Below are 26,956 nucleotides of genomic sequence, written 5' to 3'. Positions count from 1 at the left end.
TCACAATTTTAAAATTTTATGTTTACAATTTTTTAACTTTATATTCATAATTTTTGAACTCTATTTTCACAATTACAGAACTTTATGTTCACAATTTCAGAACTCTATTGATAATGTAAAATCAACCATATATATAATGGGTATGAAAGTGGTATGAACAATGAAGAAAATATCCATCAAGTAGCTCCCAATTCATCATCTCTTATTCATTAATCTAGAACAATTTAGAGAGAGGAGAGAGAAGAGTTTCTTTAGTCTTTTTAGAGAGAGAGAGAGGAGGGGCCAAAAAGTCCCTTCCAATGAAGGACTAAAGCCCTTTTATATGTTAATATCGTATAGTACGTTATATAATACGCTAGGCATACATATAATATTTGTAGGGCGATATACTCAGGGTATATTCCCTATCATCTATATTCAATAGTAAAACACAACTTTTGGATCTATATAACAAAATTGTAAATATAGAGTTTAAAAATTGTGAATATTGAGTAATGTAATTTTGTATAAATTTAAAATTATGAATATAGAATTCTAAAATTATGACCATAAAATTCTATAATTGTAAATATAAAATTTTTAAATTTTAAAACATGGACTTGGGTTTACTTTACAAGTTGTGATTCATCTTTGCTCTCCACTCGCCATTCTTTCTGACCTGCTTTATTTTTTTTTGGTAAATTTACAGGGTCTTTCTCCGTCCGTTTAATGGGTCTACCCATGTTCGCTCCGAGAGGCACAGGAGCTGGCCCAAGGGGAATCGTCACTTGTGAGAATCGAACCCGAACCCGAGTTCTCTCGAAATTCTTCCCCACAAAGAGAGCTCACTTGCCACTTGACCCTATTGGGTTAGACCTGCTTTATAATTTCACCAATTTCCCTGAAACAACAATAATAACAATATTAATATTATTATTTTTCTTTATATATATATTTTTGTAAACCTGATTCATTAGTTTGGTCCCGTGCACTCCTCCGCAGGGGATAATTACCGCAAAACCCTATTCACTTTTTGCGCTTAAGCCCTCTCTCTCGGAGTCTCGATCACACTCACACCCCAAAATTTCTATTTCGATCGACGCTGGGCATACAACGACGACGTTTCATCATCATGGCCAGAAGTGTAACAAGAATCCTCCTCCGTGGCTCAGCCGTATCCGTGAAGTGGGCTCCCTTCTCAACCGCTGCGCCTGCTGTCTCCAGTAACTCTCAGAATCAACCTTCAGGTAAGTTTGCGTATATTTATTAATTTTGGAGCAAAACATCTCAGGCTTAATCGTTTTCTTAAGCTATTGATATTGCATTTGTGTTTTGTTGATGCTCTCTCTGGTCAGACAAAGATAATCGGTCAACATGGTCCAAGATTTTTCTTTTCATACCAGGAGCTATCACATTTGGTCTTGGCACTTGGCAAATCTTCAGAAGACAAGAAAAGGTCATTCCAATTTCTTGCTTCTTCATACAACTTCTATTCGCATATATATATATAGAATCAGTATCACTCCAGTACTATTTTGTGCAATGTGCAACTTGTAATGATTGATTGTGCACTTGAAAAACTACTATCAAAACACACCATAAAGTCTACTTTGTGCAACTTGCAATTAATTTGAAATTACGATTGTACAACTTGGAATGTATAGTTGTGCCACCGCTAATACCTGGTTGTCCAGTCTTATGTTTCAAACTTTTGATTGCTATTTGATACAATACTAAATATCCTCCACTGTGATTGACTGGATACTCAATTGCCTGTGTTTAGAGGAAATGGAGTTTGATATTTGCTGATGTGTTATTGCCATTCTTATAGGTTGAGATGCTAGAGTACAGACAAAATAGATTGGAGATGGAACCTCTAAAGTGTAATGATGCTACACATTCAAGTGAAGATCTGAATAATCTGGAGTTCAGGAAGGTGCTTTGTAGAGGGGTTTTCAATGAGGAGAAGTCTGTCTATGTGGGCCCCCGTTCTAGAAGCATTTCAGGGGTGACAGAAAACGGCTACTACATTATTACTCCTCTTGAGCCAGTCTCTAATGACCCAGAGAGGTAGAGTGCGACATATAGAATTTTGGTTTTCCATTCTTGAGGTAGTTGTTGTGAATTCATGTTTCTTGCTTTCACTTGTATAAACTGCTTAGAGTCTTTCTTTTAGGATTGTTCTCTTGAACCCACATATGCCCGAATATTCTCCTCATCTAGATATTGAAGGCAGCGCAAGCAACTGATGTAAGGTTGACTGGATTAGTATAATCTTGAAGATGATATAATATATTTCTAAAGCAAAGAAGTGATGGAACATAGCTTCTTAAGTGTGAAATTTTTGTTCTGTACTGTTTCTGTATTTATTTTTCAAGCATGGTCAAAATGAGGAATAAATATGGAGTGTCAGTAGTTCTTGTAATCAATCCTCTTCTAATTATTCATGTTGTTTCACAAATCAAATCTCTGAATTCTGTATAATGTGGTGTCTTATCTTTCTTTGTTACACAAAAAGAAACAAAAAAGTGAGAGCATGAGATTTTTTTTCCTGCATATCCTTTTCTGTATCTAAATGAATTTAAAAATTCATTGATCAGCACCCAATCACCAATTCTCGTCAATAGAGGATGGGTTCCACGCAGTTGGAGGGACAAGTCTCTAGAAGTGTCAAATAATGATAAACAGCCTTCAACTCCAATATCGTCGTCCATTCCAGAAAATGAAAAAAGTTCCTGGTGGAGATTTTGGTCAAAGAAACCCAAGTATATAGAGGTTATTTATTGCTATACTTTTTGTGGCCTTGTAAATACTTACATATGATATGAACTCTAGATAATAGTGCCATGTGTTCAATCAACAGGAAGAAGTTCCTTCTGTAGTAGCTCCTGTAGAAGTTATTGGAGTTGTTCGAGGAAGTGAAAAGCCTAGCATATTCGTTCCGGCAAATGATCCAAGTTCCTACCAGTGGTTTTATGTTGATGTTCCTGCAATTGCACGTGCTTGTGGGTTTCCTAATACCACACTCTACATTGAAGACGTCAATGAGAATGTTGATCCCAGCAATCCATACCCAGTTCCAAAGGATTTAAATACATTGATTAGCAGTTCTGTAATGCCTCAAGACCATCTTAACTACATGTTGACATGGTATTCCCTATTCCTTATACTTTCTACACTATTGCATATAATTTTCTTTCTTATCCTATTGTTTTTCTATTATAATCTGGTTTGTCCAATGATAATGTCAAATTGTCCTTTCAGCTTCACCAGCCTAGTATGTCCTAATTACGACTCTTCAGTCTTCATTGATTTAGCAGTTTTAACTGACTGATAAAGAGGTTTTGCTGCATTCTTACTTGGGTATACAGAGAAGCAAACATATAATGAGAGTGAAGTGAATGCTAAATCCTCTATACTTTCATTACTTTGGCATATGACGTAAACATATATAATGATAAAAGTGAAATGAATGCTCGTGGGAATTGGCTGTTGTGAAAACTTTGGATGTGTCTTGGTTCTAATACTTTGTTAATGGATAATGGGGTAGATGTAGTTTGAATACCATGTGCCTATTTTGATTTGCCAGTTTGCCACATCTGCTAGGGCTTGCAGTATGGGAAGTGCAGGTAGTAGAGCTGAAGTGCTAGCAGTAGCTTGTTCTTGCTAGTTGCAAATTTGATATTTAGATTATTCTATGATTCTATTTAGGTTTTCTCTGGTGAAATTATGAAGAACAGAAAGTGTGTGTGTGTGTGTGTGTGTATATATATTCTAGGAGTGTTACCTTATTTCTCATTTTAAATTATTGTGCAGGTATTCTCTGTCAGCTGCAGTGACATTCATGGCTTTTAAAAGACTTAAGCCAAAGAAAGGGCATAGATAGCAATCCATAAGCGAGAGGCATCAACAATCTTGTTTAGTTATGGCAAACACTGACATTCTTGATTCACAAGTAAATCCTCTTATATCTTTCAGCAATAGATGTTTTTCTGTCTAAGCAGTCAGGGAAAAAACTCGGAACCTGTTCTATATTACCATTACCATTACCAACCAGCATTGCATTCATTGAGATGCTACTGACAGAGATCCAAATTGTTTGGAAGTGGTGACATTGCTGAAAAGTGAAAACGTTGCCAATTTTGATGGGTGAAGAAAAGACTACATTGTGGTATTTGTTCTCCGTTTTTAAGATTCTGTTTCAATTTTACCCAAGTTCAGATAATTTTAGACTTCATTTTTTAGATTTTAGAACTTCATATGGCCTGCTAAATTGGTCATTGTCAAATTTTCATCACACAGTTTAATGTACTTTCTTTTAAAAAAATAATCCCCATTCATTGCATATCTTAAATACAAAAGTAAGTATTATAAGAATAATTACTTAATTAGTTCTAACTTTGGTCTGAGGATGGCAGACTGGTGGTGTTCTGCTTTTCGTTTTTATTTATTTTTTGAATACTATTGACTCTATTACAATGTAGTATCTGTTCATATATACTTTCTCAACCTACTAAAACACAATGAGCCAACGCCCTCAGCTCATTGTGCTTCAGTAGGTTGTTCTCCACTAAATTGAACAGAAATAATCTTCCAATATGGTTCTGTTAACCGGAGGATAATTAGCTCAGACCCAACTAAAGGAATGAAATGTGTTCCATAAATTATCATTATATAGTGTACAATAATTTTTATTTACATTAATTTATGTATTTCTGTTTAATGTCGTTAGAAATTAGTTTATTCCATCTTGTTAAAAAAACGGTTACATGGTACTTGGGTCTTGTTTTAGATCCTTATTTATATTATTGTAGTGCATTTCGTTACTAGTATCTTTGAGAGCCATGTCAAGAGACCAGAGACTTGCTTCTCTTTGCTGCTTGCTACTCCATCTGTGAAACGCCTTTTTCCTCTTAGTGGTCAGTTATTTAGAGACAAATAGTCTATTGCTCTGAACATAAACACAGAAGCAAGAGACCTGTGAGGCAGTGATAGTAAATATAAAGTAGAAGCAAAGGTTGCTTCCTAGCAATCATTTAGGGTGTGTTTGGTTACTCAGAAAATGATTTCTGGAAATCATTTTCCGGGATTTTGGTGTTTGGCAACACCCAAAAAATGTGGTCAACGGAAAATGTTTTCCGTTGACCACGGAAAATGACTTCTGGAAGTCATTTTCCGGAATGGAAAATGCAGCGCGCAACATGGAGGGACGGAAGCCGTCCCTCCCTCAGCATTGTTTAAAACTTCGATTCTCTATTAGCATCAGGCAAACTAATATATGACAGAATTGAAGATTATGTAGAACCAAGTTGTGTCAGAGAATTGAAATCATTGCTCCACTGTATTCATAGAAACCAGAGCAGCGGCCTTTTTTTTTTTTTTTTTTTTTTTAAATTTTTTTAATTTTTATATATTTATTTATAATAAATATTATTAGTTTATATATTTTTATATTTTAAAGAAAATAATAAAATTATATAATTATACATTTCTACCAATTTTCCAATCATTTTCCGGAAAATGAACCAAACACCCAAAGACAGTTTTTCAGAGTACATCCAAACACGGAAAATGATGTCATTTTTCAGAAAATAACTCATTTTCCAGAAAACATTTTCCAGAAGTCATTTTCCTGCTTTCCAAACGCACCCTTAGTTCGATTATATAGAAATTAAATATACTTGAATTAATTAACTACAAATTAAATTTTTAGTGTGATTATTCTTGAATTAATTAACTACAAATTAAATTTTTAGTGTGACTCTCATTTTAGATCATCTCATGAGTGTAATTCTAACCATGAATAAATTATTTATTACATATAAAGAAAATGTAATATTTATGGGAAAATTCAACATGTTTTACGAATAAGGATTCATGGGACATTCTAAAAAAAAAAAGAACTAAAAAATAAAAAAGAAATTTCTATATATACGTTTATGTCAACAGTACAAACTTAATGTAAACGAGCCTAAATGGAAAATAATATTTGTACTCCAACTTTATACTCCCAACTTTTACTCTCACATACAAAATCAAAATCTTGATGTAGACACTTTTATTGGAATCCACATGAAAAAAAAATAACTTATCAGAACCCGCCGCATCAGAGAGTAAAGTTAAGAGAGTAAGATTTGCATCAGAGAGTAAAGTTAAGAGAGTAAGATTTAGGAATACATGTAGGAAAGCGCGGCCTAAATAAACTTAGTAAAGATTTGAAAGAGAGTAAAGATTTGAAAGAGAGTAAGATTTAGAAATACATGTAAAACGTGGCCTAAATAAACTTAGTAAAGATTTGAATCATTTAGAAACAGGCATAAAATGATCATTGGGTTGAATTACCAAACCTGTATGAGTGATTGATACAGTACACGGATAAATACTAAAATGCATGTGATAACATAGCCAATGCTACCAAAAGTAAATTTTAAGCAGGGATTAAAGCCATATATTACTGTGACAACTGTTTCAAATATACATGCCATAATAAACTGCGAAATTTTACATATTCAAAACTTTAAGAAGAATGCTCCATTAACTTCACTTTACTCTTAAAACATGCACATCATTTTGATCATTAATGTTAAATATTCTAAAGAAAGTGTTGTAGTTGAAGCATTACCTGTCTATGCACCTAGACTGTTCCTGGAGCAAATAATGGCACATCCTTTATTTCCGAATGATTTCATTAATCCTTACTTCTGTTACATTTGTCCTGAAGTAATCCTGAATTTATTTTTTTTTTGTCCCACCATAATAATAATTTTTGTTCTGAAACAGAGTTTTATTTCCATGATTTGCATGCACTTTGATCATAGCACTTTGACAAGTTATATGTCCACAACAACTTTCTGTAATTTCCCAATAGAATAAATCCCATTCTTCACCATCTCTGTTTGATTTTTCATTTCCATCGTTTCCACCTCTTTTATTGTAGTCCTTTGACAAGTTATCTCCAATAGCAAGTTTCTGGAAATTGCTTACAGAATAAATCCCATCTTCACCATCTCTAATGGATTTTTATTTGGATTTTATTACTTGCTCCATCTTGTCTTCTTGCATTAGTTTCCTCGGATAGATTGAGGATCTATCTGTTTGTTGAACCTCAATACAGCTGGATGAGGTCTGCTTGGAATTTGGCTCAAAGGCAAACTTTCATAATCGCATCATTTATGGAACATTTTGCAGGAAAAATTTAATCCATGCACACTCATATCTGAGATATCCTCAACTAAAAATTGATCTTTGGAGATATGAATTCTCCATATTGAACAGAATCATCTTTACTGGAACTTGTATCGGTATCAGATGATGCTACAAAGAATGGCTCTGAAGATAGCTGTAGAAACTCTTCTTCTAAGTTGTGGCGTTGATACAAAATATCCTCCTTATAATGAGGAGGTGATCCATGGCTAGCATCCAAAGTAGTACTAAATGAAGGTATAGTCGTGAAACTGTTATCCAAAGAGGAGAATTCAGAAGAATCAAAAGGAGAGATTCTAGCATGTCCAGAATGAAGCACTTCATCATTTAAAATTTTGACATTCTCCTGGTTATTTCTGGTGCTTTTCATACTGTTAAAGTTCCCATCAACATGACCCACAAAAATCTTTGACTCTGTTTCGCTTATCTGATCAGTGTACTTTTTTTCACTGAAACTAAGGGAAGTTTCAGCAAAGAAAGTATCAGAATCTAGAACTTCCATATTGCCATCTTCTCCAGAAAATTGAACAGAGTTGGATACATACCTTGAACTCTCATCATTCTGCTTGCCTCTCATCTTTCCTTTCCTTTCTTTACCTCTCTCCGCTTTAAAATTAGTCCCTTTACTATTAACACCCACAACACAACTGTCACAATCTATCCAATCTTTGAACTCCTGCAACCATAGACCATTATTTTCTTTCTTAATAAATTCAATCCTATTCATTAAATCTACAATTCCAGATTCTTCATATGAAATGGCATTCTTCTCTTTGTTATGAATCTCATTAACAAAAGAGACTGAATCATCATCTGAATACAGGCATGTACTTTCTTCTGCATCGTTAATGCTTACAAATCGGGGTACCTTTTTCTGGGAATTTTATATGAAAGGAAATCCAATGTTACTAACGGCACATGAGGAAAAAAAATTAACTTAGGTAATGTAAACTGCTGGTTAGCATAAGAGGATACTTTTTTTGTGTTGATGATTCCTTCTGGTTCAGCATCATCTCTTGCTGGTGAATAAAATCCAAAACTAGCAGGGCGTCTCTGCCTCCTGGCAATAAGTATTTGCCTCTTCCATATATCACTTTTTGTGTGTTTCTTTTCATCTAGTTTCAACTAATACATACAAGCAAAATAAAGGAAAGAAGTCTAAGTTCATACTAAAATAGCTAACACTCAAGTAATTAATCTAATTTTACATTAGAAATTAAAATAGATGAAACAAAAAACCAAAATTGAACAGACTCTTTGAGAGTGGGACAACTTACTTTGTCTGGATAAGTAAAAAAGCTGAGCACTTGGGCTCTGTACCATCTTGCACAACAAAGTGGATTTCCTTGTAACCATAAATTTTGCAGAGATGACAGTCCACCAAGGATTTCTATCTCAAAGAAATTAGAGATTATATTGTTGGATAGATCAAGCCCCTCAAGTGACTTCAAATTCTCAATCCCACGCAATGTAGTCAAAGCGTTATTCCTCAAAACAAGCTTAACAATATGAGATGAAACCTGCATAGAGCAATCCTATCTATTGGTTTAAAATATTCTACCCCACACTAACTAGAAGCAACTGTACTACAATTAAACATAACAAATGACGTACTCGTATATTTTCTACCCAGATCCAGTTTAATTCATCAGCATAAAAGATTCTAGTAATATACGAACATCAATGAGCAAGTCATGCTAATAAAATATAATGATTTTTGCAATAATTTAACTCTAACTTTTCCATTAGCAGGCTGTGCCTTACCTCACTACTAAATGCTGCAACAGTTCTGAGGTGATTAAACCCTATGTCTAGATGCTTCAATCTGGTGCACTTTCGAAGATTATCCACTCTAGAAAACTTGTTCCTGCTCAAATCAAGTGTTTCGACAGCGGGAAGGAGCTGTAAGGATTCATCCATGAGAAGCAAACCATTGCAAGCACATGAAACAAACCACAATCGATTCCATTGTGGAGAATCCTTTATATCAGCTATTCTACTCGCAAATACATGCCGTAATGCATCCTAAGCCAATTCCATTAAAAGGAGAATTACAACGTGAAGTCTATAAACAGAGTATGGAGAACAAATGGATGGTAACATTAGATTTCTTTTTATTTATATTCAGCATTCGGTTTGTTCAGTAGTTATCTCTTCTAAGAAAATGTAATGTGAATAGTGCAGCACAATTATTGATTCTTCAATCGAGACCAAACCAATCAAAAAGGAAAAAAGAAAATTGATACGTCGGAACTCACAGTTGAATTATGACAAATCAATTTCTCCAAAGATTGCCTGAGTTGGAGAAGTCCTTTAGCGGCGGAGGTGGAGAGATCACATCCTCTTAGCTCCAGAACCTTAAGCCTGGTAAAAGGCAGCAGCGACAGAGGCGAGGGATCCCTGGCCGGTGGCGGCAGCACGGAGAAAACCTTAAGCGATGTTAGGTGGCAGAGAATCCGACGGAGCTGCTCGAGAGCGCGGTGGTCACCTAGGTCCGAGACGTAGGCACGGAAGTAATCCACCGGAGCACCGGCGAGCAAGCTTTCTAACTCCGCCAGCGCCTCGAGCCTGGAGTGCACGTAGTGGAGACCGACAGGGTTGAGTTTGAGCACTAACGTCCCTTCAATCAACAGCTCCGCATGGCTCTCGACGAACTTCACCAGTGCGTCCAGATACCAGTCTCCGGTCACTATCGCCATCGCTGTCAATTCAGATTTCAGACCTTTAAATATGGATTCGGATCTCCAAATGCATATAATCTATTAGTTTCTCGGGAGAGAGAACCGCCATGGGAGACGACGTGAGCGAGGACTGAGGTGAGATTAAGCGAAGCATTATTCCAGGAGACACCTGGCTGCATGAGTGGGGCTATCATGACGTGTTGATAACAGCTATACGTAAATTTCCCAACCGAATCTTTCTAATCTTTCTAATATTTTCATCTTTAAAAATAGAGTTAATTGAATTCTAAAAAAAAAAAAATAGAGTTAATTGATTTTTTTCCCTAAATTTATATATTTAATTCTTTTTGTAGAACATTTATGTTGGTCTTGGTATTATATATATTATAGCATGATTATTTTCGGTCTTGATATTTTTTTTTAATTAATGATATTGAACTTCATCTCAAGAAAAGAGTTAAAAAGAAGAAAAATGCATCTAAGGCCACAACTTATCAAGAAAAAATTGGAGTTGAAGTTGGGGGTGGTCTCCTCAAAGTGATTGAATTCAACGATCGATGATATAACACAACTTGATGAACTTACTGCTACACCTTCACAAAATAAAGGCAATAGCTTGACCTTCTAGGGAATAAACTGTTAAAAGCTACAATTTCCATACCAGTGAATAAACTGTTAATTAAAGCCTTGTGTGCTTATAATTTGAATGCGGAAGCATAAATAATAATGAACCGCATGTAAACGAAATCAATTAACTATGGATCTTTAATTAAAACAAGAATAAGGATAAACACTTACTTGTTTCACCTCTCTGATCTGTGATAATATGGAAACTAGAAAACTCATAGACTAAAAACCTTATGGTCAGAAAACCATATGATCCCTAGAGTTTTCCTAGGTATTTATAGATGTGATGAGAACTCTCTTTCAAGAGGAATGAGAAACCTCTTTTAGAAATAGAAATCCCTTAGGATTGTGAAACCTCCTTTTAGGAAAACCTATATCCTATTTCCATTATATATCTTTTAACCTTATAAACTTAAATTTTAACAGAATGAGAGGGAGGGAATTTCACCCAATAATTCCGCCTTCATACATCACTATTCATCACCGTGAGTCCCTTATGGAATTACAATCTTTATTATATAAATCAATGTTAAGAAATTATTATTTCTAACCTAAACCCACCACGAAGAGAACACGACGATTAATATTTGGGATGAACACGGATTATGATCCAAATTGAAGTAGAAATTCAGCAGCACCTCTGTTGTGGTTAAACTTTTAATTTTCACCATGTTAACATCATTTTTAACAATAAATATTGATTCTAAACGATAAAAATAACCTCATATGTTAATGTAGTTTGACAATTGTATAACACTAGAGACTAAAAGTGCAACATTATAAACAATTAAGCTTAGGTGAGTGACCAAATTTTTAAAAATAAAACAATTCATGAACCAAAAATGTTATTTTCTGAATACTAATTGTATTTTTGGTCAGAAATTTTTTTAATTTTATTAGAAAAATAAAAAGGGAAAAAATATTATATTATACTTTTTTTTTTATCTCAATTTCGATGAATTCAATTTTTATTTTTTTTTACATATTGAATAGTTCGGTGTCTTAGGTTGTGTTTGGATACCCAGAAAATGATTTCTGAAATCATTTTCCGGGCTTCCCATGTTTGGCAAATGAAAGAAAACTAAGGTACGAAAAACAAGTATGAGTCGAAGAGAAAATATCAACGTTTTTCCAGAAAACATCTCCCTTTTTTTGGGGGGGGGGGGAGAAGTCATTTTCCTAAGCCAAGTCTTCGTTCTTCTTCTCCCTAACCTTGCCAGCAAACCGATGTCGCCTTCGCTGCCAGCCATCGTCGCACCCCATATATGGCCAAGTTGTTGCTATTCGTCACGAAGCAGATCGATGGTGGTGACGGCCAAAGATTAGAGGACGCAACAAAGCAGAGATGGCTGACGACAACGACGAAGCAGAGATGGTTGATGGTGGTAACAAAACAGAGATTAGAGGAAGACGACGAAGCAGAGATTGCGGACATGGACGAAGCAAATCGATGGAGATAACGAAACTTAGCTGGACCTGGACTGTTGTCTGCTTTACGTCTCTACTGGAGCTAACGTTTGCGCCTCTGCTGCTGGGAGAATATTGGGTAGAGATTTTGATAGTGAGTTTTTAATAACAACAACAACAACAACAACAACAATACTAAAACCATTGTATATTTAAAATTAAAAATAATTCTACTCATTTTCCAAACACATCAAGACAGTTCTATGGAAAGCAACCAATCACTAAAAAAGAAAATGTTTTCTAGAAAATAACACATTTGCTACTAAGTCTGTTTTCTGGAAAAGAAAATGTTGTCTACAGGCATGTCTAGTTTGATGAGGTCGTTTTTCCATTTGCTACTAAGTTTGTTTTGTAGACTTATTCTATTCATCAGTCGGTCCCTTGGGGTGTGTCAGCTTTATGGGGGATGCCGGTGCTGCCTCCAGTTGAGTTGTCTGGTCTACCTGCTACTGTTGATCCATTGTCACGACCAACTGCTACTAGATCCATAACACACAATCTAGTCTGTGTACGCCATTTTTAACTTATGCTTCTTTCTTTCAGACATGCGTTTTTTTTTTTAATTTTAATTGATTTGAGTCGTTGATCAAACTAGATCAACGACTCATATCTAACCGCATGACCGCACCTGGGAGCATCCTTACACCCGAACTCATCCATATATATATATATATATATACATATATATATATATATGTTCCGGATCAGGTGAGGACCTTGTGGACTAATCTAGATCATCCATTTGAACTGATCTAACGGCTATGAATGCAACAGCACAACAAAGTGGGAGAGATGCACAACATTCACACTATCAATGCACAACAAACTGAGACCGAATGTACAACAAACTGAGAACGAATGCACAACAAACTAGGTGCGAAAAATTAAATCTATTGCATATAATTAATCACAACCATTGAATTATTTAAATTAAATGATCAGATAAATCCACATGATCCTCACCTAATTATAGGTCCTGATTTGATCCTTAGTATATATATATATATATTATATATATATATATATATATATATATATGCTAATGTTCTAGTACATCCACTTGTTTCCGTGAGACCCTTGATAAATGCACACAAGCTACTACACGAATGCACATAGCGTAGATTGTGCGAATCACACACAATCTAGTCTGTGTGCATCATGTAGTAACTTGTGTGCATTTACCAAGGGTCTCACAGAAAAATATAGTCTCATTTGATTATTTCTCTCTCTCTCTCTCTTTCTCTCTCTCGCTTTCTCTCTCTCTATACACACACACACACGCACTAACACTAATAAGAACCAAAAACAGTTAGGCCTATAATGAGTAGAAAAAATGACGATCAAATTATTAAATCAAATGGATGGTTGAGATTGTTTAGATTTATATTTTTGCTTGAGATTTCTAAATTTATCCTTAATTGTTAATGTACTTGTTGGTTTTACGACTAGATGGCCAACACTACCGTATAACTTAGAGAATAATATTTGAACTCTGGAAGAAAATAATTTCACTTTGTATTCTGTCTTCAAAGAATAAAACGAGAGCTCTCCATTACATTGTAACCCTATGGGGTATATAACGCGGGTTCCTGGTAAAGGGTCTTCTCGGGTGCAGTCAGTCATACCGAATTGACCCTCCCGCCTCCAAAATCTCTCGGGTGCGCCTTAGTTGAGGGAGAGGGGCTTCTCTGGACCCAAAATCTCTGGTTCCGTAGACCAGCAGCTTATCCATTGGGTCGTGAAGTCCTTATTTGGTTTAAATGATATTAAATTTATGAGTACACAACCAGAGCCTCAAAAAGATAGAAGAAGGAAAAAAAAAACAATGCAAGTAAGATAAAGAGGAGTATGTCATGATGAAACTATTGAGATATCTGCTGAGAATATGCTTAATGTTGCGAATCTTATAAGCAATACAATGTTAGAAGTTGGTAAGAACTTGTGTCATGATCTTTAATATGATTGTGATATGCATTAAAAGGGGTCGGTGGTTTGACTTATGACAAATATACTTTGTTTTGTTAAATTTAATGATCATCCTAATAAAGTGGTTTTTTTTAGCCAATTTTCTAATCCCTGTAGGGGATGTGGATGGTGATGGGACAAGGAGTTAGGCGGGGTCATGGGGACAAGGACGAAAATTATACTCCTTGGTCCAGTTGCCATCCCTAGTAAGACTTTGCTCTATTACTTTATTGTTCTCACATTTTTGTTGTATATCCTTATTGCATCTAGGTGTAGATTATATTGTATCTTTTTATTGCATCTAAATGTTGTTCTCACATTGTTGTATCTCCTTATTACATCTAGATGTTGTGACGTATTGATAGACATATTTTACACTTTTATATATGCAATTAAAAAATAAAATTTAACAATACCCATAAAAGGTAAATAATAATAATAATAAATCCTTAAATTGAAATGGTGTTATAACTTTATTTTTCTTGAATATCCAAACACGAAAAAAATTTAAAAATTAACTTTCGGAAGTCATTTTTCGAGTTTCCAAACAGACTTTAATATTATATAAAGTCTAAGGAGTAATTTGCCTTTTTTACCCATCTAGACTTGTTATGTAAGGAGAAATAGAGAAAAAATGAGATTCTCTCAGCTACATACAACCAAAATATCTCACATCCCTTTCTAAAATGTAACCACCCATAGCCATCTCTTCTCTCCTCCTCCATTTTCATCACCAGTAATGAAACCTCATTAATAACTTATAAACAAATATACTATCATAACAACATAGTGGAATCATTGAATTGATTTAACCAAATGAATGATAAGTTTGCTAGTTATATTCATATTCATGTGCTCAAACTAATAAGACCCTGGCAAAACAATAAGTCCAAATTAAAGTCTATTGGTCATTCTAGAAGATACAATATCGAGAGCTCAAATATGGCATGATCCATCAAAATCATGTTTAGGTTCAATACATCCACAATTCAAACTTGATTGAAGATTAATTGGAAACTTCTAGAATGTCAAAATAACATAAATTGAAAAAAGAATCATGCCCCTTACTTTTGATTTTATTTCTTTAATCTTGCTTAAAATTTCCTATTTGGTATTTTGAAATGATTGTATTAATTAGGGATTGATTTTAGATTTATTTCTTTGCATTTTTCCATTCTCTAACACCATAAGAAGCCTTGCAGTCATTCTTAGTTGGTTCTTAAATATTATAAAATTGAAGATTTGTTTGTGTTTTTTGTTCTTCTTTTCTTCATGAGAGGTGATAAGAAAGAAAGCATCGAAATGTTACTTTTCAGATGAGAATAATAAATTTCTTTGTGAGATTTAAGAATTTATTTTGCCCCAAAGGTTGCATGAGAAAACTTCAAATTTCTAAGCTCATTATCCTAAAATCCTTCATTGAGTGCTATAGGAAAGTTTTGAGTTGATCACGCCGAACACACATTATTTTTGACATCAGAGCAAGGTTCTTGTTCCTCGCACTCTTTGCTATCTTTCTTTTTTTGCAATTACTTTTTTGTTAGTGGCCATGAAATATACTTAGAAAATACAAAAATATTTTTCTTTTATTGCTTGTTTTCGTTGATTTCATATTTGTTCTGATCTTATTTTTACAGTTTTTCCTTATTATAGTATTCGTTAATCTTGTCAAAAATCAATTCCCTTGTCTGTTTTGTTTTCATTCACATCACCACCAACTTTTTGCCAAAATCTCCCTTCAAACTGTATTCACCATTTTGATAAGAAAGAGATAGGATTTTTTTTAAGGTGAAGAATAAGATTGGACATTTTGTTTCTATATTTTGTTTGAACTTATTTCTTAGATTGTATTTAGCTCTTGTTTGTAATAATTAATTTCCATAATTGGGTGTTAATTTGAATTAGTTTCCCTAGGTGTTTATGGTAAGAGTTTAATTAGCATTATTGATTGTGTTGATTGATTAGATTTATTTTGTAAGAAAAGTAATCAATTCAAATTTCAAATATCTTTGACTTCTCTTATTTTAAATTTGTAATCCCATTATCAATTACTTGGCCACAGTTGACAGCACTGTGAACCCTATCCCTTTGTCAATTATTTGGTCAGTGACTAGTGTTCTAAGGGGCAAATTATGGTCCACACAGCTGTGTGGATCATAATAAAATGTATATTTTTAATGTATTAAATGTACATTATTTTTGTACTGAATGTACATTATATATCCCTTGAATATAATGTACATTATTTTTATACTGAATGTACATTATTTTTATATTGAATGTGCATTATTTGATAGCATGGTCCACACAGCTATGTAGACCATGGTCCACACAATAATGATTGGTTCTAAGGTTGTCCTTAGGGGTGGAAATAGGCTAGGCCGAGCTGAGTTTTAAAAATTTAAGCCTGAGCTTGCTATGGAAATCTAAAGCCTGAGCCTGGGCCTGGGCCTGTATGTAGACTTTTTTTTTAGGCTTAAGCCTGAGCCTACAGTTAGCCTAGCCTGGCCTGAAGCCTTTTTAAAAGCTTATTTAACATATAGGCTTTTAAAAAGGCTTCAAAATAGATCATAAATAGGCTTTGAGCCTATTTAAGGCCTCCAATTTAAAGTCTTTTAAAGTATACATGTAAAAAATACCTAAGTTCAATTGTATTATTATTTGTTATCCTATATAATATCATAAATAATAAACAATCAACTCACATAATTAAGTTGCGATATTTCATTAAATATTATGAAAGTAAGAACAGTTAATAAAAAAAATTAAACAATAAGAATGCATACAACAGGATTAGCAGCAATGTTTATAGTTGAATCATAATTTAGAATGAGATTTTGGAGGTGGAGGGTTAGAGTTTGTTAATTATATATACTTGGGATTGTATTGTAAATATATATATATAGGCCAGGCCTGTAGGCTTGAAGGCCGAGCCTGGTATATATAGGTCTGGCCTGTTTAGCTTAATAAACTTTTGAAATTGGCTCAAGCCTGGTCTTTCTACTAAACGAGCTAGGCCTAACTAGGCTTTAATTAGGCCTGAACATAGGCCCCTACAAGGGACCTGGCCTATTCCCACCCCTACTTGTCCTCAACTCTGTCAATCTCCCCCTTTTTAATCTATGTGGCAAGAGAGAGTTTTTTTTATTTATTATTATTTAATGCCATGTGTATTTCAATAGGAGAGAGAAATTGCTAAATTAGCAAGAGGTGAGAGAATGAAAAAGTGGGAGAAAAAGCATGGTAAATCTGATTTGTGTACTTTTTTTTTTTATCTTTTTTATTTCCTATTATATTATTTAGTTATTATATTTATAATATAACTAGTATTTTCGCCCGTGCGTTGCACGGAATGGATTTGTTATAATATTTAAAGAATATTTGGATCAATATACAATTATATATATTATAACATCGAATATTATATAGCGCAATTGATGAAATTGATTGGATCGATTATGTTTTCTGATGTTTTCCTTTGAATTAGAACAAATAATTGTCCAATTACCCGGGCGTGGATAAATTTTTTTTTATTATATATTGAGATAATAAAAATAAAGATGAAATTATAAAAAATTCTAATATTGAACGTGTACATTTATTTGATTATAAGATTAGTACAAAAATATTACTCAATTAATTGAATAATATATGACTTGTTTGTCTAAAATTATCTTAAAAAGATCTATAAGTAATATGACTTATATAATTATATTATGACTTATATAATTATATTATTACTAAAATAAATATGAGAAAATGAGAAATAAATTAATTGTAATTATTATAAAAATAAATTCAACGACCAATGCTTAACTTAATTATCATAATAATTATTAGGCAATTATTATTAGTCAATTACACTAATATATGTGTAATTATACTTTTATACTTTAAGTATATTCATTTTCCCCATATTGCATTTAGTTTTATCTTCCTCCTCCATATTTGAATGAATTAATTTTGATTATTATAAAAATCTAACAACCCATGTTCAATTAATTTTTTTAAAGTTTAAATAACTTAGAGTTTTCAAAAGGAAAGTATAATTAACTATTAAAGTTTTTAAATAATTTTCAGTCAATTAGTAATATCCTTTTCTTTTCCCGATAAATGATTTTACTTTTATTAATAGTGTTGATACGTGAGTATACATATTATCAATTTATAGATATTAGTTAATTTCTATTTTACATTTTCTTAACAAATAAGCTTTATTAATTATTTGACCAATAAAATATTTCATTAATTGACTACAAAGGTTTAGGCGGGGAATGAAACAGGAGGATTTTACTTTTATATATAGTATAAAATATAGACTACGATCTTTTTATATTTTAAATCAATTAGTAATATCATTTTTCTCGGAATAATGGTCAAATAAACCACTGAACTACACACAAAACTGTAATTAGGCCATCGAACTCAAAAAGAATGCAATTGGATTCCTGAACTATATAAACTCATGCAATTAAGTACAAATTGACATGTTTTCAAAAAAAAAAAAAAGAAGTCCAAATTGACATGTTTACCTACAATTGTGATGACATGGTGGTTACAAATTTTAAAATAAACTTTTTAAATAATTTTAATTAAAATAATTAAATAATAATAATAATAATAATTTAAAAAAAAAACAGACGTCTCCGGCAGTTCTTCTATTTTTTTAATTTTTTTTATTATTAGTGCCGATTGTTATGTGTAAATTAATATCAGGCAACCTTATCTAGGAAAAATGAAAAGAAATACGTAGTAATATTTACCTAATTTTCGTTCCATTTTTAATTGATGATTTAGAATATTATTATTGAAATATTTCCGTTTCATTTTTAATTTCCGTTCCTTTTTTAATTTATCTTTAATATTGTTTATAATATGCCTTTATTATTTATGATGTAGAATGTTTTCCTTTTTTAATTAAATTGCAATGATATGACCATTTCCTTTTTCATTTTAGTTAATTATGGATATTTTTTTTATTTACAGTCAATTATTAATATTCATTTCCTTTTATATATTTAATCAATTAGTAACATCAGATTCATTTTTAGTCGATTTTTTTTTATTTTCAGTTAATTAGTCAATTAGAATAATAGATCCACTGGTATTTTTACCTAATTTCTATTCTATTATTAATTAATGATGTAGAATATTATTATTGAAATATTTTCATTCTATTTTTAATTTACCTTTACTATTTTTTAAAATTTAAAATATGCCTTTACTATTCTTATGTTTTTATACATAGTATAGATTAATATTATGCTAATTATGACGTCCATGTATTATGAATAAGTATGGTAATTAAGGAGTATATATTATAATTAAAAAATAATGTATCTTTTAATTTCGTTTAATTATGGACGTAATATGTGTATGTTTAATTTTCTTTAATTTTCTCCGTAATATATATGTGTATGTTTAATTTTTCTTTAATTATGTCCGTAATATGTGTACCATTAATTTCTTTAATTGATTAGATAAAATTACGGCAAGTATAAAAAACTGTTTAATAAAAGTATAATGTTTGAACTAATTTCTCAATGACCATAATTATTAAGATTTTATTCCAAAGTAACCATTAGCATAATTTTATATGTGTAATAATCTGTGAATTGAAATAATTTACATAATTGTATGGACGTAATAATATGTGAATTAGCATAATAATACGTGAATTGAAATAATTATCATAATTTTGTTAATCTCCTCTAATTATGGATGTAATATGTGTATTATCAATTTCGTTAACTGATTTGATAAAATTTATATTACGAACAACAATATTAATTCATTAGTTGTCATAATTTTTAAGATTTTATTCAAAAGTAATCAAATGAAATGCACAGGTAATTGACATTATCTGAAGTAAAAATATATAAAATTATCGTAAGAATGAAATCTCTATGTTTAATGACCATAATAAATTTAGATGTTAAATATAGTGTAATTACCACGGATTATTTAGATGGTAAATAGTATATGGTAATTACCTATATAGATTAGCATATTAAACGGATTAACATATGGAACAATGTTATAAAAAAGGAAGGAAGCCTTTTAGATAAAATATATTAGGAATAATATCAATTAAATAAAATATCATAGGAATTTCTCAATTCTATATTTATAATTACCTTTATAAACAGATTTAATAGGCAAATTTAGTTACAAACTTATATTAAGAGTTATGGATTATTATTATTATTATTATATTATTATTAGGAAAATTATATTAAGAATTTTAGATTATTATTACTACGGAGTATTATTATTATTATTATTATTATTATTATTAACATAATAAATTTTAAATCGAGGTTACAAAATTTAATATTATTATTTCATTTATTCAAGTATAGTAATCACCATTTTTTAACTAATAAGTGTGAATTAGTATTGTGCAATTAATGATAAAAATTAATAATAATTGGAATCAATAATCAATGATACAATGACCCATGTTTAGCTTCCAATGCACCATTTTTTATAAAATGAAGAACTGGAATGGTAAAACGAACAATTGGAATGAATAATTGAGGATTTATTCAAGTATAGTAACCACCATTTTTACCAAATTACATAAGCATCCGTAAATGGGGAAGATCAAGATTGCAAATTCTACAATATATAGATGAGCATCCGTAGATTGCTAGTTATTTTGCACAGTACAACTAAAAAGATGGATAGTTAAATAAGGTATTATCATTCAAAATCTTGTAATACAAAGTTACAATACAATGTTTTCCATTAGAAATTACCAATCAAAGTAATGTGATTAAAACATATAATTATAGAAAACATTTGATTATTCACTACAATCGCTCTGAAAATTGTAATTTTACATACGTGATACGCCCATGGCAAAATTGACCTAGCTACTTGAAACCTTATCAGCAAAAATTAAAGCATATTGAACTGTTAAAATCAAACTAAATCACAGTACTACAAAATACTCTATGGAATGCAGACTACACCATAAGGATCTCCAACATGCAGAATGAATCAACTAAAAATTAAATCATACCGCATACCATAACAATTCTACGCGTGTTAAAGTTCGATCTTCGACTTCGTAGAATTACAGATTATAGATCTCTAACTAATAGTGAGAGCACAGATATTGGTACGTTATGAGAGAAGAGTCATTTCTCATCATTATATAATGGAGGATAAACATAATATGAAAGATTTTTCAAAAGGAAAGTATAATTAATTTTAATTTTATGTAAATATAGATGATTGACATGTAAAACTTTTACTACAATATTATATAATTTTGTCATTCTAATATAGTTAATTACATGTCAATTATATAAATATATATAGATATATAGATAGATTATCATATCACTAATCACCAATCACCAATTAATTAATTAATATTAGTATATATTAATATATTATATATTAATATATTAATATTAAGAATAATACCATATACCATATTATCAATTATCAATTACCAATTATATATCACCAATCACCCATCACCCATCACCCATTAATATTAATAATATTACCATATTATCATATTATCATTATCATATATTACCATAATAATATTATAGGATGGATAATTAATAAAATAATAAATAAATAAAATAAATGATTTTACCAAAATACCCCTANAAAAAAAAAAAAAAAAAAGCCCTCACCCCCATCCCATCAATTAAAAACCCTACCCCAAGTTTTTTGTTCTGAAAAAATTTCCTAAAATTCTAACAAACTTACCACCCTATATGAACCCAAGCCATGAATTCAACCATACCCTACAACTTAAACCTAATAACCACTACCCATGGTTATAGTTTATAGAGTTAGTTTTTATTTTTCGTTCTCTTCTATGTTAATTTCTATTTCTCTACTTTCTATTTTTAGAAAGTTTCTATAAATAGTGTCTGAGTTCTTGTGAGTAAAATAATACTTAGTACTCAAGTGGTTCTTGATGAAGTAGAACAATGAGAAGATATCTTTCAAGGAAGGTGCAAGTTGCATGATGTTACATGTAGCTACATTATTTATGAATAATGAGGGTATGCATTCTAATTTGGTGAACACAGACATTGTCAGTTTTCGAAAGATACCAATAGTGAAGCATTTGAATCCCTACACATTGCAACATATAAGTGATTGTGAAGGAATTGAGGTTGAATAGTCGATATATAGGAAAGCTTTTATATATTTTACCATAGGAAGGCATGAGGACGATGTGCTATGTGGCCGGTGTCATTCCTTTCCTTTCTACCACTCACATTATATTTGTGAAATCATGACACTTAGGTAAAGATGTTAGGTGTTGTGAGAATAAATAAGAGCTCTTTGTGCAATGAAGTAAAAATGCATAGACTTTCTCCGTAAAATTGAGAGAAGAAGAAGAGAAAAAGGAATCAAGTGAAAACAAAATTGAGGAAGAAGAAGGAGAAAACAATTTTACTAATCAGATTCTTCTTATTTCTAGTGTCTCTTGAATACAGAATAATGAGTTTCCAATGGTTTCTCAATGTGAAGCAAATAATTTGAAAGTTTTGCATAGACCAATAGTGAATTCAAAATCATAAGTACAAATTGAAGATGAAAATTCATTCGAAGCAGGAAGTTAGTGAGGGAAACTTATATAAAGGCTAGTCCAATCCAATGACTCCTATTCTAATAATCTAATGACTTCACATAAGACTCCGCTGAGAAATCATTTCTATTTGATCGTGAACAATCATATATTTTACGTTTTGATTTTATATATCGAGCTTATACTTTTAGTAGAGCCTCATTTATTTATAAAAACGAGGCCACACAAATCTAAAAACCGACCATGTATTCGGTTATACATCAAATACATAGTGAAATCCTCCATTGGTGAAAGAGAATATATTTGAATTCACAATAGACAGTCTTACAATTAAACACACCTATATAATGTAATAGTTTTTGTGTGACATTACCGTATGACTTCATTTTAATTTATATCACGATAAAATCAATCAATTCACTAAAATCTAATTAATATTAGAAAATAATCTTAAGAAGAAAAACACTAAAAAAAAAATGAGTTAATTCCATTTTTGGTCCTAGATTTATAGGTGACAATCCAGTTTTAGTCCTTTTTTTTTATCAAAACATCCACATTTGGTCCTAGTATTATTGTGGCATGACCATTTTTGGTCCTTCGTCAATAAAATTGTTAAAATATTGTTAAATACAAAGGCATTTCGTTTAATTATAGATTTTTTCAAAAAAATAAACATAAAAATATAGCGGGGTCAACTCACTTTGTATAAAAATGATCAAAATATCTTTGTATTTAACGACATTTTAACAATTTTGTTGACGAAGGACCAAAAATGGTCATGCCAAAATAATACTAGGACCAAATGTGGATGTTCTAATAATAAAAAATAATAATAATAATAATAATAAAAAACTAAAAGTGGATTGTCACCTATAAATCTAAGACTAAAAATGGAATTAACTCAAAAAAATAGTTAATGCATATAAATAGCACAATTAAATATACAAATTCCTATATTATACCTACTGCACATATTTTTTCGATTTTCAAATTTTTATTAATTATTTCTTTTTTCCTTTTTTTTTTCTTAATTAGTTTATTAAATTATTGTCAAAAAAAATTAGTTTATTAAACAATCCTTAATAAGTGAGTGAAGATTATGATTTATGAGTGAAGTGATGACTGATGAGGCGGAAATGATAATAATGTATTTGGGTATTGGCATTCATTCAGATTTGAGAAGGCCATAAATACGGTACTTAATGGCCATAATCATAATCACAGTTCATATCAAATCAAAGTAGCAGATGGGGTGAATCATTAAAGATGAAAGCAAAAAAGTGTTTAAAAACAAAAAGCTAATCATCCTACGCATCCCGCACCACCAGTGCAAATCCCCGAAAGCGAAACCACCGAGAATCGGCACAAGCCGCCGCCGCCGCTCCCTGCTTCGCCGCCCGTCGATTCCTCATCCGCTTCCGGCGGAGGCAACACTCTCCCGTCGGCGAACAGCGCCCGTTCATTCCTCGGCTGCGCCTCCATCACGACGCCCTCAATCTCCGCCGCCGCGGCACCGCCGCCGTAAAACGCTACGTCTCCGAATCTCCGCTCCACCTCGAGGAACTCCCCCAGCGAGGCCGGCTTGGAGTCGCCGTCGTCCCTGCAAAACCTCCACCACCTCCGCCGCCGCCAGCGCCGATGCATCTCCTCCTCCGCGGCCGCGACGGCCGCCACTCTACTACTCTTCTTCTTACTCCTCCTCCTGGCGCCGCCGTCGCCTCCAGCAGCCTCCGCCGCGCCCTGCCGTTGCTGAGACTGCGACGGAGCTCTGAACGCCAGCGCGGGAAATGTGACTCCCATCAACGTCCCCAAGGTAATACTCCGATCATGGAAAAACGAACCAGTAGACTGCACAAACACACACATCACATTCAAATTTACTCCACAAAAACATCAAAATACAAGCTAATAAACAGAAATTCAAACAACAGTATACAATTCCACACCTCAGTATCGAGATCGGAGGAAGAAATTGAAGAAATGGTGGGAGATGAAGGCGGCGGAAGCAGATCATTGGCTGGATCTAACATTGCTATTTTTTAATTTTTTTTTTTTGAAAATTGCAAAATTGAGAGGTGAAAATTGGAGAAGAATTTAGCGAAAGAGAAGGATAAGATAGGTGGAAAATTAAGCGGTGATTCACAGGAAAGATGTGGGAAGGGGGTTTGGAGTAAGAGAGTGAGTTTTCATGAATGGCGGTCCAGCTAAACGTGGGATTGGGTTAAGGGAAAGGCCGCACTACGCAATCATACTTCACTGGTGAGTGAGAGAGAGAGAGAGAGAGAGAGAGGGAATTCTGGAGGAAATTGTAAAACAATATCGACCCATATAAGTATGGGGAGAATCTCAAAATTAGTTTAGCTGAAAAACATAATCTAAAAAAAATAATATTTTTCTTCAAAATTTAGTTTTTAATTTCACCCATAACCAACTTAGACCGTATGTAGCACCACTCTTTTGTGTTTTACTATTATTGAGTTTATTTTACTTTTGAACATTTAATTTCATTTGTGATACTTAATATTATTATTATCTTCGGTGAGAACGAAAACAAGGATCACAAAATGAGGTAAATCAACTTAGGTTGTTTATAGACAGTTCAAACCAAGAATGTCAATAGATTATTTTTACTAGGAATTAAACTCAAAACTTTGTAGTTATCAAGTTAATCGTACAATAAATTTGATTGATGTTGCCCCAACACTAAAATCAAATATTTCGTTTTTAGTTTAAAAGGCATATACATACTACACCGGAGTGAAATTTAGTAAGAATTTAAAAATTTGTATGATTTTTGGCACTTTTTTTAAGTTAAAAGGTGGATTTGAAAAAACAAAAATCTAAGCGCTAAAAGTAAATTTTAAAAAGAAAATTGAACAGTGAAAAAATAAAGTCCATGTGAATATTAAACATGAAAATAATAAAGTCAATTATTATAGGTCAAAATGGCATTATAGTCAATTGGTAATGACAAGTGTGTCGTGACGTGTCATGTTAACCTGACCCAAGTTCAAATGTGTCTCGTGTTTTGTTAGTTCACATTGAAAAATATTATGTGTGCTCGCATTTTCTACTACTAACTTTTACTTTCAAACTCAATATTCGGTATATGAAACTTTCAATTCATTTCCGGCATAATTCCTTAATTTTTAAATTTTCCTTGTTTGCTTGGAGGTAATTGTAAATTTACAATTCATTCATTTATTGGAATTATAATTACCACCCCTCTCCTTAATTCCTTCCTTGCAACTAAGCGACTTGAAAATTTTGATATAAACACTTCTAATTTATCCACATGAAAAAAAAAAAATTGCTTATCAATCACCCGCCAAATCACTAAGTAACATGTAGTACTGTAGTATAACTCGTCCACATTAGATTATGGACCACACTAGCCCATCTCACGTTTTTTAAAACCTCAACCCATCACAATTCATTTTAATCTATTAAAATATTTAACTTAATACGGAGTAATTCTTTAAAAGGATTTCAAGTCAATACATTATACTACGGAATTTATATTTTTCAAATTATAAAATTATATTTTTATTAAATATTTGTATAATTATTAAATTGTAATTTATTTATGCATTTATAAAACTAAAATTTATATTTTATAAATTATAAACTTACAATTTTAAAAGTCACTATAAAAAATGGAGCTGATTAGATAAAGTATTCAATAAGATTGAATTGATTGGGCAAAATGAATTGTGAAACCAATTGAGATAGTTATTTGTATAATTATTAAATTGTAATTTATTTATGCATTTATAAAAGTAAAATTTATATTTTATAAATTAAAAACTTACAATTTTAAAAGTCACTATAAAAAAAATGGAGCTGATTAGATAAAGTATTCAATAGCTTGAATTGATTGGGGAAAAAAGAATTGTGAACTCAATTGAGATAGTTTTTATAAGTGGTGGGATATCATAATTGAAATCAAAATCAAACAAGTAGGAGAGGTTGGATTCCAATCAATGTAGAAAAATTTCAACATATTTATAATCTGTTACTTTTGACTATTCGATCACTCTCTCCTTCTCGGATAAAGACTCCCTCGAAGAGTTCTAATTCTAAAAAACGGGGTGGCACTGAATGGCTGAATCAATAAAAAAAAAATGAATCGATTTAATTGAATGCTTAGTAATTGGAATGGATTTTAGTAAAAATAGATTTTCTGGTTATTAGTGGACAAGAATTAAAATCAATAAACACATATACGAAAGACTATTTGAATAACATTCATAAACACACAAAAATAATAAAGGTAATTGAGTTCAAATCTAATAATAGAGTTTAAAATCCTTGGTTGAATCAAACACCCTAATACTTTACTCTTTCCAATTGAGAAAATTTATTATCTCATTTATTATAAACATGCTTTCTAAAAATGGTATTAAAACAATACTCCGTAAAAGCCTCTGTGCCGATTTAGTTTAGAAAAAGATTTTGACTTTTT

At 31.9% G+C, this 26,956-nt stretch overlaps 3 protein-coding genes across 7 annotated transcripts; 1 reads left to right on the top strand and 2 right to left on the bottom strand.

Annotated features, from left to right (window-relative positions):
• Nucleotides 1-1,068: 1,068 nt before the first annotated feature.
• LOC116031977 (surfeit locus protein 1) lies at nt 1,069-4,324 on the top strand. Of its 2 annotated transcripts, XR_004100698.1 has the most exons (7): nt 1,069-1,226; nt 1,335-1,435; nt 1,811-2,049; nt 2,580-2,754; nt 2,843-3,129; nt 3,796-3,934; nt 4,037-4,324. XR_004100698.1 is itself a non-coding variant. In XM_031274357.1 (6 exons), the coding sequence occupies exons 1-6, from the start codon at nt 1,112-1,114 to the stop codon at nt 3,863-3,865; spliced, it is 987 nt and encodes a 328-aa protein (XP_031130217.1). In that variant the 5' UTR covers nt 1,069-1,111; the 3' UTR covers nt 3,866-4,324. The 2 variants fall into 2 exon arrangements, 1 of the variants encoding a protein (XP_031130217.1); XM_031274357.1 differs by having other exon boundaries at nt 3,796-4,324.
• A 328-nt stretch (nt 4,325-4,652) lies between these two features.
• On the bottom strand, nt 4,653-9,974 carry LOC116031771 (serine/threonine-protein kinase 11-interacting protein-like). Of its 4 annotated transcripts, none has more exons than XR_004100661.1 (6): nt 9,441-9,974; nt 8,947-9,207; nt 8,460-8,702; nt 8,158-8,307; nt 6,602-8,056; nt 4,653-4,930 (listed from the first exon to the last, which is right to left on the bottom strand). XR_004100661.1 is itself a non-coding variant. In XM_031274074.1 (6 exons), the coding sequence occupies exons 1-6, from the start codon at nt 9,879-9,881 to the stop codon at nt 7,211-7,213; spliced, it is 1,851 nt and encodes a 616-aa protein (XP_031129934.1). In that variant the 5' UTR covers nt 9,882-9,974; the 3' UTR covers nt 6,389-7,210. The 4 variants fall into 4 exon arrangements, 3 of the variants coding, with proteins under 3 accessions (XP_031129934.1, XP_031129933.1, XP_031129935.1); XM_031274074.1 differs by lacking the exon at nt 4,653-4,930 and having other exon boundaries at nt 6,389-7,637; nt 7,728-8,056; XM_031274073.1 differs by lacking the exon at nt 4,653-4,930 and having other exon boundaries at nt 6,389-8,056.
• A 13,654-nt stretch (nt 9,975-23,628) lies between these two features.
• LOC116032769 (uncharacterized protein At3g17950-like) lies at nt 23,629-24,800 on the bottom strand. The gene is made up of 2 exons (XM_031275482.1): nt 24,438-24,800; nt 23,629-24,339 (listed from the first exon to the last, which is right to left on the bottom strand). Exons 1-2 carry the CDS (start codon nt 24,519-24,521, stop codon nt 23,794-23,796), a joined length of 630 nt encoding a protein of 209 aa, XP_031131342.1. The 5' UTR covers nt 24,522-24,800; the 3' UTR covers nt 23,629-23,793.
• Nucleotides 24,801-26,956: the final 2,156 nt, after the last annotated feature.

This window comes from Ipomoea triloba, chromosome 10 (assembly GCF_003576645.1).
Source record: "Ipomoea triloba cultivar NCNSP0323 chromosome 10, ASM357664v1".
NCBI lineage: Eukaryota > Viridiplantae > Streptophyta > Magnoliopsida > Solanales > Convolvulaceae > Ipomoea > Ipomoea triloba.
Note: the sequence above shows the minus strand (reverse complement) of the source record. Positions and strands in the feature narration are given on the sequence as shown.

Coding starts and splice junctions, on each gene's coding strand:
- LOC116031771 (XM_031274073.1), bottom strand. CDS start 9,881: ATGGCGATAGTGACCGGAGACTGGTATCTGGACGCACTGGTGAAGTTC. Junction 9,208..9,440: donor TGATTTGTCATAATTCAACT/GTGAGTTCCGAC, acceptor GAATTGGCTTAG/GATGCATTACGGCATGTATT. Junction 8,057..8,157: donor GAATCATCAACACAAAAAAA/GTATCCTCTTAT, acceptor TAAAATTCCCAG/AAAAAGGTACCCCGATTTGT.
- LOC116032769 (XM_031275482.1), bottom strand. CDS start 24,521: ATGTTAGATCCAGCCAATGATCTGCTTCCGCCGCCTTCATCTCCCACC. Junction 24,340..24,437: donor CCTCCGATCTCGATACTGAG/GTGTGGAATTGT, acceptor GTGTTTGTGCAG/TCTACTGGTTCGTTTTTCCA.
- LOC116031977 (XM_031274357.1), top strand. CDS start 1,112: ATGGCCAGAAGTGTAACAAGAATCCTCCTCCGTGGCTCAGCCGTATCC. Junction 2,755..2,842: donor AGAAACCCAAGTATATAGAG/GTTATTTATTGC, acceptor TTCAATCAACAG/GAAGAAGTTCCTTCTGTAGT. Junction 3,130..3,795: donor CTTAACTACATGTTGACATG/GTATTCCCTATT, acceptor ATTATTGTGCAG/GTATTCTCTGTCAGCTGCAG.